This window comes from Takifugu rubripes, chromosome 8 (genome assembly GCF_901000725.2).
Source record: "Takifugu rubripes chromosome 8, fTakRub1.2, whole genome shotgun sequence".
Lineage (NCBI taxonomy): Eukaryota > Metazoa > Chordata > Actinopteri > Tetraodontiformes > Tetraodontidae > Takifugu > Takifugu rubripes.
In genome coordinates, this window is record NC_042292.1 from 8,766,409 (window position 1) to 8,782,238 (window position 15,830).

The 15,830-nt window shown below is 43.5% G+C and overlaps 4 protein-coding genes across 5 annotated transcripts; 2 read left to right on the forward strand and 2 right to left on the reverse strand.

Moving 5' to 3' along the window:
- Positions 1 to 127: 127 nt before the first annotated feature.
- LOC115250668 (mucin-2-like) lies at positions 128 to 3,456 on the reverse strand (the record flags this gene model as incomplete). Its single annotated transcript, XM_029840249.1, has 4 exons — positions 3,321 to 3,456; positions 2,811 to 2,877; positions 1,533 to 1,659; positions 128 to 1,221 (listed from the first exon to the last, which is right to left on the reverse strand). Coding segments are annotated over exons 3-4 (1,128 nt in total), but the record flags the coding sequence as incomplete, so codon positions are not given.
- On the forward strand, positions 3,395 to 6,690 carry ftcd (formimidoyltransferase cyclodeaminase). Its single transcript, XM_029840247.1, has 14 exons — positions 3,395 to 3,481; positions 3,676 to 3,859; positions 3,935 to 4,063; positions 4,163 to 4,251; positions 4,348 to 4,527; positions 4,608 to 4,745; positions 4,838 to 4,969; positions 5,053 to 5,114; positions 5,258 to 5,384; positions 5,453 to 5,614; positions 5,703 to 5,746; positions 6,009 to 6,147; positions 6,312 to 6,407; positions 6,532 to 6,690. Exons 1-14 carry the CDS (start codon positions 3,428 to 3,430, stop codon positions 6,613 to 6,615), a joined length of 1,620 nt encoding a protein of 539 aa, XP_029696107.1. The 5' UTR covers positions 3,395 to 3,427; the 3' UTR covers positions 6,616 to 6,690.
- Positions 6,630 to 10,870, reverse strand: cyp4f3 (cytochrome P450, family 4, subfamily F, polypeptide 3). Its single transcript, XM_029840248.1, has 13 exons — positions 10,635 to 10,870; positions 9,866 to 10,010; positions 9,633 to 9,686; positions 9,370 to 9,497; positions 9,055 to 9,176; positions 8,831 to 8,977; positions 8,646 to 8,757; positions 8,498 to 8,564; positions 8,132 to 8,261; positions 7,924 to 8,057; positions 7,632 to 7,696; positions 7,468 to 7,550; positions 6,630 to 7,398 (listed from the first exon to the last, which is right to left on the reverse strand). The coding sequence occupies exons 1-13, from the start codon at positions 10,824 to 10,826 to the stop codon at positions 7,200 to 7,202; spliced, it is 1,578 nt and encodes a 525-aa protein (XP_029696108.1). The 5' UTR covers positions 10,827 to 10,870; the 3' UTR covers positions 6,630 to 7,199.
- Positions 10,871 to 11,446: 576 nt separating this feature from the next.
- LOC105416781 (insulin receptor substrate 2-A-like) lies at positions 11,447 to 14,488 on the forward strand. 2 transcript variants are annotated; one of them, XM_011606299.2, is made up of 6 exons: positions 11,447 to 11,613; positions 12,128 to 12,591; positions 12,709 to 12,955; positions 13,072 to 13,321; positions 13,395 to 13,869; positions 13,944 to 14,488. In XM_011606299.2, exons 2-6 carry the CDS (start codon positions 12,134 to 12,136, stop codon positions 14,278 to 14,280), a joined length of 1,767 nt encoding a protein of 588 aa, XP_011604601.2. In that variant the 5' UTR covers positions 11,447 to 11,613; positions 12,128 to 12,133; the 3' UTR covers positions 14,281 to 14,488. The 2 variants fall into 2 exon arrangements, with proteins under 2 accessions (XP_011604601.2, XP_011604602.2); XM_011606300.2 differs by having other exon boundaries at positions 13,398 to 13,869.
- The last annotated feature ends 1,342 nt before the right edge of the window (positions 14,489 to 15,830 follow it).

The window sequence follows — 15,830 nt, forward strand, 5'->3', positions numbered from 1 at the left end:
TAGTAGTAGTAGTAGTAGTGGTAATATTAGTAGGAGTGGTAGTAGTAGTAGTAGTGGTAGTAGATGGGGTAGTAGTAGTGGTAATATTAGGAGGAGTGGTAGTAGTAGTAGTAGTAGTGGTAGTAGATGGGGTAGTAGTAGTAGGAGTGGTAGTAGTAGTAGGAGTGGGAGTAGTAGTGGGAGTAGATGGGGTAGTAGTAGTAGCAGTGGTGGTATTAGTAGTAGAAGTAGGAATATGTATAGTGATATTCTCAGTGGTTTTGGTTGTGGTAATGGGTGGAGTAGTAATATTGGGGGTAATCACACTTGGCTCAGTAGTAATATTGTTGCCGGGGAAAGGATCAGGAGTCGTGTGGAAATCAAAAGTAGTATGAGAAAGAGTTGTCGCAACAGAAGTAAAAGTAGTTGTATTTGAAGCAGTAGAAGTAATGGGAGTAGTAGCAGGAGGGGGGAAATCTGTAGTAACTACAGGTGGAGTTATAGGAATATCTGGATCTATAGGGGGCAAAGTGGTAGCAATAGAAGTATCTGGAGTAGTATCAGGAGGGGGGAAATCTGTAGTAACTACAGATGGAGTTAAAGGAATATCTGGATCTATAGGGGGCAAAGTGGTAGCAATAGAAGTATCTGGAGTAGTATCAGGAGGGGGGAAATCTGTAGTAACTACAGATGGAGTTAAAGGAATATCTGGATCTATAGGGGGCAAAGTGGTAGCAATAGAAGTATTGGGAGTAGTATCAGGAGGGGGGAAATCTGTAGTAACTACAGGTGGAGTTAAAGGAATATCTGGATCTATAGGGGGCAAAGTGGTAGCATTATTTGTCCCTGTGATAGTAGTTAAAAAATCATCTGAATCGGTAAGAAAATTTGGTTCTGTAGGAGAAAAAATGGCAGCAGTAGTTATATTTGTGGTAGATGAAGTAACAAAATTAGTTGAATTTCTAGTACTTGGTTTTGCAGAGTTAGTAGTGTAAGTAGAAGAACTATAAAAAGTAGTAGTAGTTTGTGCCATGGTAATGGAGTTAGTCGTAGTATTTGCAGTAGACTCATTCTGGGGACGATCACTGGACGGGACACGAGGACTGCTTGTGCCAGTGGTTGTAGAAGGAACAAAAATAGTGGCAGATGTAGAAATGGGAGCGGAGGACATGTTGGTGCCGGTGGTTTGCTCAGATGAAGGTGCTGTCTGTGCCTCAGTTTTACAGTTTTCCAGCGTAACAGCTGTGAGGAGACATGTTGTTAACAGCGGTTAAAAAATGCCTACAAAGTTTAAAAACTGCACTTAAACATGCCCAATATGGTTTAACTGTTACTATGTTGAGTTTAAATACAGAGCAATAATGACTTTTGGAAATCCGCAGGAAAATTACACTGAAATCCCATTTGACGTTGTAATGATGAGCAATGACATCCCAAACACCCAAAGCCAACGGAATTAGGATGGGAAGCCTCACTTGAAGTTTGAAAGCAATGAAACAAGCTAGTAATGTAACCTACAAATAACCTCATATCCAGTCAGAAGAGATTCTTACCCAGGCTGAAAATCACCGTAAACCAAAAGGTCATCTTGGCGAAGAAATGTAGATCTCAGGAGACTTAGGAAGCAGACTTGTGATCCAGCTGAATACGCAGACTCATAATATTCAGGTTCAGCTGCGGCTGAGGAGTGTGGAGGAAATACCAAGGCAATAAGGTTGAATTGTGTTATGGTGTGTCATAAAGGCAGTCATAAAAAAGCTCAAAGTTCAAACATTCACGTGTTTCGGTCCCTTTATTAGATATTATTATTATAAATATTAATATACCGGTACTCTACCTCTTTATTTCTTTTTTGAGGGGGGTTGGGGGGTGACAGGGGTTAAAGAGATGTGAAATTAGTTCTAAGAATGTTCTTAGATAAAAATGACTGATTGATTTCTGGTCAGTGCCAATCAGCTGTCAGTCATCCAATGACTAATGATTGTGTTTGCTGGAACTGGACTGGTAAAGGATGGAGTTCCAAAAACAAGCAATAAAAAGGGAATTTTAAATTGTCACCGGAGAGAAACATTGAGAGGGATTTATTTATGTGACCCTGAGCTTTGATCGTTCCACTGACAGTCAACCACAAATGGATTTTCTCATGTTTGTTAAAGCAAAAATGGTGGACTATTAACAACAAAATCCTTGAGCAAAAACTAAGTAAGTCATAAACTTGTTGTGTTTGCCAGTAACATTTAAGAAAGTGAGATCATAAATATTTTTTTTAAAAATACTCCATTAAGATAACGGGTGAAGTTGTCTTCAAAAATCCAACATTAGATAACTGCTCAAACACAGAGGCCTACCCTTAAATCATGAATAAACAGCAAAATTGGTGGATAAATGTAAGATTGTTAGAACGGAAATTTAGAAAAATGAGCAAAATTTGAAAGTTTGGTTAAAACTATTTGGAGTAAATGGATGAAAACAAATTAGCTGTCATGTCCACCGACGTTAGTGGATAATGTGTGAGCACGTTAGCTATGCTGCGCGGAAGGGAGGAAATATTGACTTAAATATAGTTAATATTTGACTGCAGGCAAATGTAGCCAAGCTACTTTTTAATTACTTTTTAAAAGTTAATTTTCTCTGAGAATAATACAGAAAACATTTTTTTGACATCGTCATGAACTTGCCCAAAATGATTTCCTCATTGTTATTAGTTCCCACCTCAGTGGTTTTTCAATAGCTTGCATTTTGTTTCCCTGGGGGGCTTTATTGGTGTTGCACCTTCCTGCCCAGCTTCAGGGCGCATGTCTGCTCAGAGCAGAGTGGTGTGTGTGAGATACCTGCCTTATCTGATCTTCAGTCATTCACAACACAGCACAATGCAAATTGAGGGCAGAAAGTCGTCCGCTGCACAAACAACACAAGACAGAAAAATAGCAATGGATCAAAGTCAAAGCTAACAAAATGAATGACATTTAATTAAATATAAAAATCATATATATCGCACTGTGGTTTAATCAATGAAAATGTTGGTGATGTGTGAGATGTGTCAGCATTTAATACTGAATAGTTACCATTCCAGGTGAGGATAAGACACCAAAGATATCTTTGAGAGCAGTTGCAGCCCCCAAAGGGAAAGGATGTTAAGCATGTGTGAAGGAAGAAATTGTGTTGATGGAGACCTCGAGGAATGTGTTCAGAGACAGGAAAGTGTCCACCCCCCCCCCCCCCCCCCCCCACCCCCCCGGCTGAGCAGAAATGCAGTTTTGTTTCATCAACACTTAAAAAAATAAATACACATCTGTCAACTAATGTTAGATCAAAAACCGTCAGCTGACCTACATACAAACCTGCTACACAACTGTTAATGATTCAGCGCTGCTGCCGTGGATTCTTTGCTTTTTTTGGGCCGTAGGATTGACCTGTGGACCGTGAGGTTGTTGCTCTTTCTGGAGCCATGGCTCGGCTGGTGGAGTGCGTCCCAAACTTCTCTGAGGGCCGAAACCAAAAGGTAAAACCTTCCTGTTCATTTGTTTTCCATATTTTCAGTATTTATCTGCAAGTGATGGCCACTTTTTTTTTAAGTAAGAAAGTTGCCCGTCTTGTAGGACATGTTTTAGACCCCTCCTCCAAAAAGAAGGACTCAAGATCTCTGAAATGGATCTTTTTTATCTTATCGTCGATGTTATTTTTCTCCCGTTTTAGGTCATCGATGCCATTGCTGCAGCGATCAGGGACACCTCAGGGTGCAGCCTGCTGGACGTGGACCCTGGAGCCTCCACCAACCGAACGGTTTACACCTTTGTCGGGTCCCCGCAGGACGTGGTGGAGGGGGCACTGAACGCCGCCCGACAGGCCTTCACCCTTATTGACATGAGTAAACACTCTGGTGAGCGGCGTCCTGCAACAAGGCCGTGATGCCATTGGCTCATGGAAAAGATGAATGTGTGTGTTGCTAATTCAGGCGAGCACCCTCGGACTGGAGCGCTGGACGTCTGTCCCTTCATCCCCGTCCAGAATGTCTCCATGGATGATTGTGTCAACTGTGCCAATATTTTTGGAAAGAGACTCGCAGAGATGCTTCACATTCCAGGTGAGACGATGAAATTTGGCTGATCTGGTTAAAAAACAAACATACAACAATGAGGCTAATCGTGTGAACCTCCTCTGTTCAACACAACAACAACAACAGTGTATCTTTATGGAGAGGCAGCACGAAAAGAAGCAAGGAGGAGTCTGCCATCGGTCCGAGCCGGAGAATACGAAGCGTTGCCAGAGAAAGTGAGAGGCCAGCAACCAATCAGAATGCAACCAGATAAAGATGAAGACCTGGAGGGTCATTTTCTTTGTTTTGCTTTTATTGCATTTGTCTTTCAGTTGAAAATTGAATCTTGGGCCCCCGACTTTGGTCCCGCCACCTTCGTGCCATCCTGGGGTGCCACGGTAACCGGTGCGCGCAAATTCCTCATTGCCTACAACGTGAACCTGATCAGCACCAAGGAGCAGGCTCATCGTATCGCTCTAGACATTAGGGAGCAAGGTCGAGGGAAAGACCAGGTGCATGCTGGGAGTCGCTTTAGTGTTTCTTGTGTTACGTGCAGCTTCTTTGATCTGGACTAACGTTTGTTTTGAAACAGCCGGGAGTGCTGACAAAGGTGCAGGGGATCGGCTGGTATCTGGACGAGGCCAACATCGCTCAGGTGTCCACCAACATCCTGGACTACGAAGTGACGTCGCTGCACATGGTGTACGAGGAGATCTGCAGGGACGCCAAGGTATGACCATAACAACGCAGTTTCCTAAAAATGTACCAAAAACTGCCCCTGGAGTCATTTTAAAGGAAACTGACTGCTGAGTGTCTGTTCAGGGCCTGAAACTGCCAGTGGTCGGCTCTCAGATAGTAGGTCTGATCCCTCTGAAGGCTCTTCTGGACTCCGCTGACTTCTACATCCAAAGGGACGGCCTCTTCATTGTGGACGAAGAGCACAAGATCCGGCTGGTTGGAATTCACTCATGCTTTTTTCCCATTTCTTTTTTTTTTAAGTACTAAAGGACGGCGGTGTGATTTTCATCCATGTGCAGGTGATCAGCAAACTTGGCCTGGACTCCCTCGGTCCATTCAACCCCCAGGAGAGGATCATAGAGTGAGTTTCACCACAAAACGATGCGCCCTCACCCGGTTGGTTTATGGCAGCATGAGAGAAATCAGAGATTCTTTAACCCGAGTCCTGAGGCAGATGAAGTGTTTGCACCCAGTTTGAACTGAGCGGTATTCAAACCTGTCCAGGTACATGGTGAAACCACAGGACGAGAGCCGCCTGGTGTCTCTGTCCATGCAGCAGTTTGTCAAGAGTGTGGGAGCTCGGACGGCGGCTCCCGGTGGAGGATCAGTGTCTGCCGCTGTCGCTGCCATGGTACAAATGTGTTTCCACAGGAGCTCCAGTAGCTCCAAGCATGTGCCTGTGATTCTTTTGTGGTCCAGGGGGCAGCACTGGGAGCCATGGTGGGGCAAATGACATATGGGAAGAGGCAGTTTGAGAACCTGGATGGTGTGATGCGAAGGCTGATTCCCCCATTTCATCAGGCCATGAACGAGCTTCTGCTCATGGTGGACACGGACGCATCTGCCTTCAACAGCTACATGGTGAGGAAGATCCCACAGAGCCTTTCATGAGCTCTTCCAGCAGTATTCCACAGCTACAGCTACTCTTTTTATCTTTTTTTTGTTGCAGGCAGCTCTGAAAATGCCCAAGAACACAGAAGATGAAATAAAAAGGTCATTTTTAAACATCTTACAACACATTGATGGTCTTGATCAAATGTTTAATCATTTTAATCACACTAATTAATAACTCTGCTACACCTTGGGCTGCAAATGTAACACAGCAATTTAGAAAACATCAATTATCCCCTGTTACAATAATGCAGACCCAAAGTTGTGTAGCAGCGATCCTTGAATGTTCCACCATGTAAACGAGGCTGTTATGTGCATGCAAACGTTTTGTCCTTGTATGTTAACGATGGTGCCGGTCTATCAGGCGTCAGGCTGCGATCCAGGAGGGTCTGCAGCAGGCAGTGGGGGTCCCGCTGGCCCTGGCTGAGAGGATCAATGTCCTCTGGCCCTATTTGAAAGAAATGGTTGTGTATGGAAACATCGCCTGCAAGTCTGATGCTCAGGTATATTATCAATTGCGAATCATAAACAATTAAATGAGTTATCTTGATAATCTTGTTAATGTATGAATGCTGCATTATCTATATATGGTAAAGAACTACAGATCAAATACCCAACAGATTTTAATTGGAATTTCTGTTTTTTCTTCACTGCATTTCCTGTTTAGGTGGCGGCTAAAGCTTTGGAGGCAGCTGTTTTTGGTGCATATTACAACGTCACCATAAACCTTAAAGACATCACAGATAAAGACTTCAAGGCATCCGTGAGCACATTCATTCACTTTTTACATTAGCTGCAGCCTTTTCAGCAGAACAGTCAAATCCTTTGCATGTGGGCTTCAACCCCAGTGAGCTCAAACCCAAACCCGAATTTGTTTGTTGTCGTAGATGCAGAAAAGAGCATCAGTACTACTGCAGGAAGCAAAGGAGAGCGCTGCTGCTGTCCTCCACACTGCAGAGGAAAGGAAGTGAAAAACTCAACGTAGTTTTGTTTTCCTTATTTTTTATTTTGCCAAGATGCTCCTGACATTAAAAATGGCAACACTGCGTGTGCTTTTTGTTTCTGATAGAGATTAAACAACAGACAGAAATAAGTACAAGTGACCCACCCCCTAGTTCTTTAACTTCACAAAAAATAGGCCACAAAAACCACAACATTTCATGCTACAAAGCTCGAGTGACCACATCTGTGACGGTGGAGTCCTCCAATAATGGTGTCGCTGGTGCACCTGCTGCAAAGATACAAAGCCTAAAAAAATAAGTGCATGTCTATTTGGTAGATCTAAAGTTGCTCATTTCAACTCAACCACAAGTGAACATTGCTATCAGACCTGAAATATGGTTTTTACTGTGTTCATGAAAGACAGCAATAATATGTGGAGGAAAAGGTGTTAGTGTGTTGATTTGGTCATTTCCATGGAGCCGGTGACTGTTTCGTATGAGTACAACCACAAATACTAAAAAGAGTTTGGTTTTACATCGATTTACATCAATTATAGATTATTTGCAAATGAAAAAAACAAACAATTCCATGTTTAGTTGTGTGTTTTGTTGCATCATTGGGTTTGAGTCACAGGTTCTATCTGAAGCCACAGGCCGCCTTCAGCACGTAGGACAAGTTGGGGGAGACGCCGGACTTTTTCAAAGGGGGTCTCGCGTTTTGGGTCGTTCCCTGGCAACAGACGGAACCTGAGCAACGTCAGGGCCACAACGACGCGCAGCTCAGCCAGAGCAAATTTCTGTCCAATGCAGTTCCTAATGGAGAAAAACGGTGCTCATCAGATCTCAGCTGCCTAAAAGGTTCCACCATCATAAAGACAGTACCTGGGCCCTGAGGAAAAGGGGATGAAGGCGTGAGAAGACAGACCCTCCTGGTTTTTGGGGTCGAATCGCAGAGGATCAAAGTCCTAAGGAGAAGAAACCATCTAAAGTAAGATGCAAAATAAGAAATGATCTAAAAGAACAAACCTTAAAAAAGAAAATCTTACATGTGGGTTTGTCCAAACAGCAGGGTTGTGATGGGTTCCATAAATACTGACCAGACAGATGGCACCTTTGGAATCATAAACAATAACGAATATTCTTTTAATTTCACCTGTCTGCCGATTTGGAGCTAAATATGCTCATGCTAGCTGGGCTTATTTTGCTAGCTCTCCTTACAAACAACTGATCATAAAGTGAAGAAATCTTCATGAAGTCATTCTCAAGTCTTTGTCACCAAATTCAAGGCAGAAAAACTGTGGCAGATGATAATTTGATCATTGTGTAAAGTCTTCTCACCTTTCGGGACAGTGCGCTCCCCAGGCAGCTTCACGTCTTGGATGTACCGCCTCGTCACAGCCTGAACAGGAGAGTGAAGCCTGAGGGACTCTCTGATGCACATGGTTGTGAAGGGAAGGCTGGACAGATCCTCCCTGACCAATAAAGCACACGCAAATAAAACCATCCATCCCTTCTAATATGTTCCTATCTGGGTGTGTTTTCTTACCACTTTATTTCATCGACATCTCGTCCTTCCATCAGATCCATCACTTCCTGTCTGCACTGCTCCTGGTAGTGATTATGGTGTGCTAAATTATACAGGCTCCAGCAGATAGCGCTGGCTGTGGTGTCGTGACCTGTGAGGGAACAGGTGGAAAGGTCAATTTTCTGGACAGCAACTGAGTTCCCATTTGCTCCTCAGAGAACTGGATTACAATTAGTTTGAGTGGTTCGAATCAACAACATTTGGTGGTTTATTATACTGAGCTGGATTTCACTATTGCTGTGGGTCTTCTTCACTTGGAAGATGGACAGCTCTTGCAGCTTTCTATTGGCTAATAAACGTTTTGTTTGTAAAAATGTGAAAGCACACCAGCAAACATGAACGTGTTAGCCTCGGCTTGAAGTTCCTCATCCGTGAGCCCTTTTCCATCCTCATCCTGTAAAACCATATCACAGATCTTTATCATTTTTTGTCTTCTCTGTATCCCATTTATTCAGCTTTATTTCTCCTTCTCTACCTTTGTCAGAAGTATGATATCAACAAAATCTCTCTTTCTATGTGCCGCCAATTCTGCCACACCTTTTTGGCTAATCAGGGCCAATCGCTTCTGCACCACATCCCTGGTAAACCTGCAATTATCATGCAATTATCTTTCTGCACGATGAAATTAATTTAGTGAAGATATTCTTAAGGAACATGTACTTGTGCACGATGCTCAAGGCCTTTTTGAAACGTTTCCCCTGCTGGGTCCTCCAGTAAATCCAGTCCCAGTGGTGTAAAATCCTTTGTCGGCGCTCTATGATGAGGTCACTCAGCTCAATGATGGCTGACGCGTACTCGCTCGAGGACCTGGACACAGAACAGGATTTTAAAAAAAACAAAAGTAGAAATACAGGATGTGTTTGAAATATTAGCATTGCTCTCACTGCTGACAGTCACTGTCGTAGCTGAAGGCACATTTCAGTAGACTGTCCAGTGTCATCAGCGTAAAGTGCTCAAACACCTCGATGTTTGTTGTGCCCTCGACCAACAGGCGGTGCCACTTGTCCTACAGGACAGAAACATGCTCAGCTTCTTTTCTGCGCAGTCTGACAAGTCAAATGTTAATATTCATTGTTGGGAATATGCTGTTTCAATTGGCCCATCCACATACGTAGAGGGGGAGTTATGACTGGATCCACCCACTAGGGGGCATTAAGATCTTTGTGATAAGATTTCATTTGCTTGTGACTGTCTCTTACGTGCAAAGTGTTTGTTGATGTGTTGAATTTGGTCACATAGTTCTTCAGAATATCAAAATGAAATGCTGGAGTCAGCAGCCGTCTCCTGCGAGACCACGCCTCCCCGTTGCTTAGCAACAGACTATTCCCTGCAATATATGGCAAGATTGCAATTAAAAACCTCACATAAAGGCAACATAGTTTCGTCGCCCTGGCAACAATATCACATTAGCAAGAACCCATGCTGTCGAATATCTATGAATAAGGAGAGGTGTCGCACTGACCGAGCCATGGACGCAGGTGGTCGTAGATGAGCTCGTCTTTCACCGTGATGCTGGCTGCAGGGAGGCAACAGAAAACAGCAGAAAACAAGTGATGGTGAACAGCTCCAATATCATCATTATCACTGACAGTCACAAGAACACATGGGCCAGAAACTGCAGGTTAAATAAACTTATATAAGAAAGCGTTTTTCATTTTAGCTCAGGCTAATGGGAGCAGTCTGGCGGAGTCATACCAGGCGCCATCAGCAGCGGTTTGACATAGTCAGGGTGGAAGACTCTGACCAGGTGATAAAATGGGCCGATGAACCAGCTGCAGCAGTACGTGAACATCTGCACCAACTCATCAACTTGCAGTAGACCTTCTTCTGTGCTCTGCATCTGAGGATGTTACCACAAAGGAAGTGTCATAACATCCAGAAAAGTTGCACATACATACTTTAAGCATCTTTTTCTGAGATGTGTCCACTCAAACTTTTTATTTACAGGAGCTTTGAAGCAAAATTTTGGGGAGAAAAAGTTGGATTGAGAGTCTAGAACAATAAATCTCTAAATAAAAAGTCATATATTCAGTTTTGAAGTCTGAATTCTGCAGTTAAATTCATTTCCACAGCTGTAAAATATTCAAGACAGAATTCTTGAACATATACATTTTTTGAGATAATTCAAGTTCAATAAAGTTTAAAATCTTAATTTTGAGAGACACAAGTGCAGGTTTGAGAGGAAGTCTGAACGCTGCAGGGGGAAGAAGGGTAAAATTACAAAATATGAGATGGAAAACATACATTTTACATTTACATTATTCCAAACAAAAGATATTTATCTACCTTTACAAATGTGTATTTGCATCAGAAAGTTTTTTATCTCCCCTCTGAACGCAGGTTAGCTGTGCAGTTATGATGAAATTAGTCTCAAATCTTTTTAACCATAGTTTCAACACTCATCACATTCCGGACATTGTTTTACAAATCAGAAACTGTTAGACTTCCATTTGCTAAGAGTTACCTGACCCAGGTGGCCTAGTAGCCAGGAGCGGGCATGAGGCTTGCTGAAGCATGCCATCCTGTGTGTGTACCAAGCATGTCGCACCAACAGCTTTGCCGTCCAGAAGGTGAGCAGAGCAACAGGTGCTGCAGCGAGCACAGCCAGGAGCGGACAGACGCTCGTCCAGCTGAGAGCGAGCTGGAGGACAGACATCCTGCAGGACAGAGAATGACAGATTGCGGCGATGGTGGCTGGTGGCAGTTAAGTGGAAACAGGTCCGCCCAGTATTTCTACAGAAACAAATGCCGCAACAATTCAAGTTAAACTTCCCCTGACAGATCTTCAACAGATATTGCAGGAAGTTCTTCTACACCCACATAATTGTGCATTTAAGACAAACAAATTTGCTCCATTTTTCACGCCCAAATCCACTGAATTGTTTGTCATTTCTTATTTTTCATTTGCTTTGTTGTTATAGTCCCACTCTTTTATAAACTGCATTTATATTTTGTTTTAGATGCGTGCATTTAGCAAAATCAATTATTGGACAGCTTTATTTTTCTAGTTAATTCCTCTACTCTGACGTCTCATAAAAACAACTGAATTGTAATATAAACACCTTTGCAGTAACTTGACAGGTTGTGTTGCATTTTCAAAATGGGAATATTTAGCATTTTTGGAATCCGTCTCTATTTCAAACATTTTTTCGCTTTCTCGCGTTAATTAATTAGAAATAAACTTTATCACGCGGTGTCGGTGGATCAACGTGGACGTTTTTTTTAATTTTCACTTTTTTCTTGAACCTAATTTGTTTTAGGGATTAACTTTCCGAGCGACACGTGAAGGTCTCACTGATTGCCACCGGGTGCGCCCGTGTTGACCTGTCCGCGTAAACGTTGTTCTTGTTGGAAAACCAGGTAATAAATCCCAGTCTGACCTAGAAAACCAGGTGATCAAGGGCTTTTGCCTACGCTGTGATGTTTCTTTCCGTCCCCTTAAGGTAAGATTCTTTTAAAATTGGAGCATGATAAACACAGGCCAACGAGCCAATTGGTTAGTTTGGGCGAACTCAAATGTCTTTCAAGAGTTAATTTGATGGCAACCACCACTTTTATTTAGCAACCACTCAATAATCGTTGGAAGTTACAGTTCCATTTTGTTTTTTAAATACGCAAATGAAAATGATTCATTCTCACATTAAAAATGTAACTCTCGGCTGCTGTTAAGCACAAATGGTGAATATATTTATTTGAAATTCGTTCTATTTCAATTGGTAAAAAAACAACCGATTTATTAAAGCTAAAGATCTGATCAGTGAACGCTACTTGTTTAAACAGCAAATGCTCCTTTTAGATTGAATAATTAATTGAATGATTAATTATACAAGTAACAACCAGAGGTCATATTCATATCGATATATTCATGATTCATTGCCAATGGAACGTGCTTATTGATCGGTGTAATTTATAGCAGCCCAATAAGTAATTTTATATGTGTATTTGGAACATTTTCAGTTTGCAATGGAGGAAAATGCCGTAGACCACAACACAAAGAGCCCTGGACCTTCCAACGGTACCACTCTGTCCCGCATCAGCTCCAACCAAGCATGGGAGTCACCTCGGTGTCCTCCCCCCTGGATCATCACCCACCAGGAGGAGCAGAATTCTCAGGACCACCCTGCTGGGTTGCACTCAAACCCGCCATCACAGTTCACTGAGGAATTTTTCTGCTCCAGCCAAACAGCCACATCTCTGATTCCTCTGGCGAGTACCCTTGTCATGTCCTCATGGCAGCAAAGCGACGTGGTGAAACAGGGTTACCTGGGGAAGCTGGAGCGCAACCACAGAAGATATTTTGTCCTTAGAGCAGGAAGTCACATGGGACCGAGCCGACTGGAATGGTACAAGAACCAGCAGAAATTCGCAGCGATGGAGAAGTCCGGTAGCAAAGCTGCACTCTTTGGCTCCAGCAAACAAGGGTTGTTGTGAAATAATCATTTTAAAGGGCATCTCCTAAATTTTTCATTTATCATTGTTTTCTATTTTTAGATGTAGCAACAACTAGTCTTGTTTTCTGAATGAAATTGTTTTATTAGGGTGATCTATCTGAGGTGCTGCCTGGGTGTGAGCCGGATCTGCAGCGCTAGGAGAGGCCACACGGTGGCGTTGTATGCCAAGGATCAAACCATGGTGCTCGTGGCAGAAGACCAGTGGGAGCAGGAAGAATGGTACCTGGCTGTGAAGAAGCTGATTGAGGAATGGAAGGAAGAGGAGTGCAGGGAAGGTTTTAGTGAAGAGGATGACGGTTACTGTACTCTGCCCCCAACACCGTATTTCAGGGAGGTATGAACAGGGTTTTATTATTTTTCCCAAATTTTCCCCCCTTTTCCTGTGAAACGTGTGTGTTTCCGCTTGATTTTGCTGTTTTGACTTGGGTCTTGCTTTACTTCCTGTTTGAGGTTTGGCCTGTCACTGTGAAGCCCAGAGGTCTCGGCTGTTCCAAGTCTCTAACGGGGGAGAGCCGGCTTTGCCTGACAGTGTCGTCTCTCATCTTAGTAAAAGTGGGTGTGTCCAGCGACCTGCCGTCAGTTACAATACCGCTCCTGAGCGTTCGCCGCTTTGGCCACTTGGATGGGTCTTTTTACTTGGAGCTCGGCCGGTCGGCACCAAGCGGAGCAGGTGAAGTCTGGATGGAAGCAACAGATCAAGGTGATTGTAAATGAGGTGATTTTCACCGTTTCACTTGGCACCAATGGTGAGCCTGTCCCTCTTTATGTCCTAGCAGCCGCTCAGAACATTCACGAGGCAGTTCGAGAAGCTGTGAGGGCAATGCGCGTTCTGCCCACTTTCAACGGCTCGCCAACCTCCACCCATCACTGTCAGACTCTGGCGTCACAGCGCTGCCGACCCAAACACAAGGACAAGCCGGTAAATGTGAGATCACCGGGTCCACGTGGGACTCCGCCCACCAGGAAACCAGAAAGTCCAACTCGCAGGGAGTCCCACAAACCAGAATCTGCCCTGAGGCCTATTTTGCACTTCAGCCCTCCTAAGTCCCATCCAATCACCATGGAATCAAAACCAGAACATCATCCCAGTGGGATGGAGGACTGGGAACCTGAGGAAGAAGAACAGGGCCTTGGATACGTGATGATGTCACCACAGGCGAGCCAGCCTCCAGATGATTATGTCGTCATGGTGAGCCCACACAAACACGATTGGCCAGCCTGCTCGACTCTTCAGACATCGATCAACAGGTAAGTTGATGGCACATCTCCCTGGCGCACATGCACACATTTCTGTTACTGAAAACCCACTTCTTGTCTTGTAGCTCCACCTCCGTGTGCTTTGCTCCCCTTTTCCCATCACAACCTCAGACAGAAGAGCACATTCAACCATGCAGACTGACATCCATGTCGAGCCAGCAGTCCGAAGCAGGAACCAGCCAATCGCAGCTGAGCGTGGGCTGCGGGGAGCAGAGAAGACCTCCAAGACAGACCTGGACCACATCAACCCCTGTGAGAACCATCCATGGTCACGTGATCGGTTCTCCTGTCATGAGGCGGCAGGGAGGGTCCAGTTCAGACTGGAGTCCAGTTGGACCGCCCGTCAGGAGGAGCCTACTGTCATCATGTCTGCTTTCGTGTCTTCAAGACAACACATGCTGAGAGCTGGTTTACGTCACTAATCTGGTGCAGGAGATGATATAATCCAACAAAAACGGGGCAGAATTTACGGAAGCTTTCACATCTCCCAGATTTTGTATTGTGGATTTAATCAAGACTCTGTTATGAAGACTTTGATCTAAAACTCCACAGCACTTAAAGAAAAATAATAAAGTCAAATGAATGCATCATTTTCTGCATACTTGAACAGGAAACCATTCGAAGTTGCAGTTGAAGAAGCCTTTCCCTGGCTGCAATGAAACAATAGCGCCCTCTACCGCCTGTAGTGTTAAGCGTCACACGTTAACCTGGTTGTTTGCAGACTTGACCTTGACCCAATTTATTGTTTAGGATTTGGCACAATGATAAAATCGCTTCATGAGTGTTTTTATATGGAAATTACACAAACGGTGCTGGCAAGGTTTCCATTTCTGCATCGAATGTTTGGGTCATAAACAGCTGTCAGAGTTGATTCACAGTAAATAAATCAGTGAATTCTAATCTCTAGCACTCAGGAAACCATTGACTAAATAATTACACAATGGATTATATCATTTTATTATTTGTGAATGTTTTGGATAGTAACGTGTTGAACCAAAAGCATAATTGTTAAATGAGATATGCAGCCGATGTGTTGGCAGCAACAAATGGCACTGCCTTCCTCGAAGTGAAAGTAAACACAAATCAGGATTGGGAAGGGAGAGTCAAGCTAAGCTCATTCTGTGCCAGTACCGCCCGAATGTTCGAAACCTCAGCATAAACCAGCTCTTCATTATTTTTATTTATTTGTTTATTTAATTTATTTTAAGTTACACTTAACTTTAGCACTATCATTTTGGCCTGAGGCTGTCCAAAAACTTGACGGTTGGAACGAAAGGCTACAGAAGCCATTGCTCGTGTTTTGTTTATTCTCTGTGGTTCCAACGTTGCGCAACCTTTGGAATTAGGTTTCTCAGTGGAACTTTCCCATCCTCCACCCTCCCCTACAGGTGCATATCAAGTGCTCAGCAAAGATGTCCAGATTTTGGAAGTGTGTTCACAGGCATGACACGACTATGATTAACCTGCTGTTCAATGGGAATTCCCCTGGAGCTATGCACATGGTGTAACTTCATGCAAGCCGTGCGTTCAGTGGGTATTAGAAGAAATTGTGTATTCACTTGCATAGTGTTCCCAGTCTTGTGCTGGCCTGCACTCATATAGACAGGACCAACAACGTGAGAAGTCTGGATTGTCTTGCAAGCGATCGGGATAAAATATAGAGCTCATCTTTTTGTGTGTTTATAGGAGAAATTACTGAAATGAAATGCTTAATGCTATATTTGTTAGAAAGAAAATAGACTCGTGATTGGAATTCGCGTCCATCAGCAAACATATTCAAAGTTTCGAAGTTTGTAAACAACACTGTAATAGTCGCACTTCCGAAGAGTCGATTCCAAGAAAACATGAAGTCAGCCTAATGGTTCCTTCAAACTCTTAGCAACTATTGTAAAATGGAATTATCCCGCTCTGAATACTTGCTTGCTCTGGATAAAGGTGTTCTCTGTAAACAG

Coding starts and splice junctions, on each gene's coding strand:
- cyp4f3 (XM_029840248.1), bottom strand. CDS start 10,826: ATGTCTGTCCTCCAGCTCGCTCTCAGCTGGACGAGCGTCTGTCCGCTC. Junction 8,978..9,054: donor TACGACAGTGACTGTCAGCA/GTGAGAGCAATG, acceptor TTCTGTGTCCAG/GTCCTCGAGCGAGTACGCGT. Junction 7,551..7,631: donor CTGTTTGGACAAACCCACAT/GTAAGATTTTCT, acceptor TCTTCTCCTTAG/GACTTTGATCCTCTGCGATT.
- ftcd (XM_029840247.1), top strand. CDS start 3,428: ATGGCTCGGCTGGTGGAGTGCGTCCCAAACTTCTCTGAGGGCCGAAAC. Junction 5,615..5,702: donor CTGCCTTCAACAGCTACATG/GTGAGGAAGATC, acceptor TTTTTGTTGCAG/GCAGCTCTGAAAATGCCCAA. Junction 5,747..6,008: donor ACAGAAGATGAAATAAAAAG/GTCATTTTTAAA, acceptor CCGGTCTATCAG/GCGTCAGGCTGCGATCCAGG.
- LOC105416781 (XM_011606299.2), top strand. CDS start 12,134: ATGGAGGAAAATGCCGTAGACCACAACACAAAGAGCCCTGGACCTTCC. Junction 12,592..12,708: donor TTTGGCTCCAGCAAACAAGG/GTTGTTGTGAAA, acceptor TTGTTTTATTAG/GGTGATCTATCTGAGGTGCT. Junction 13,322..13,394: donor GATGGAAGCAACAGATCAAG/GTGATTGTAAAT, acceptor TTTATGTCCTAG/CAGCCGCTCAGAACATTCAC.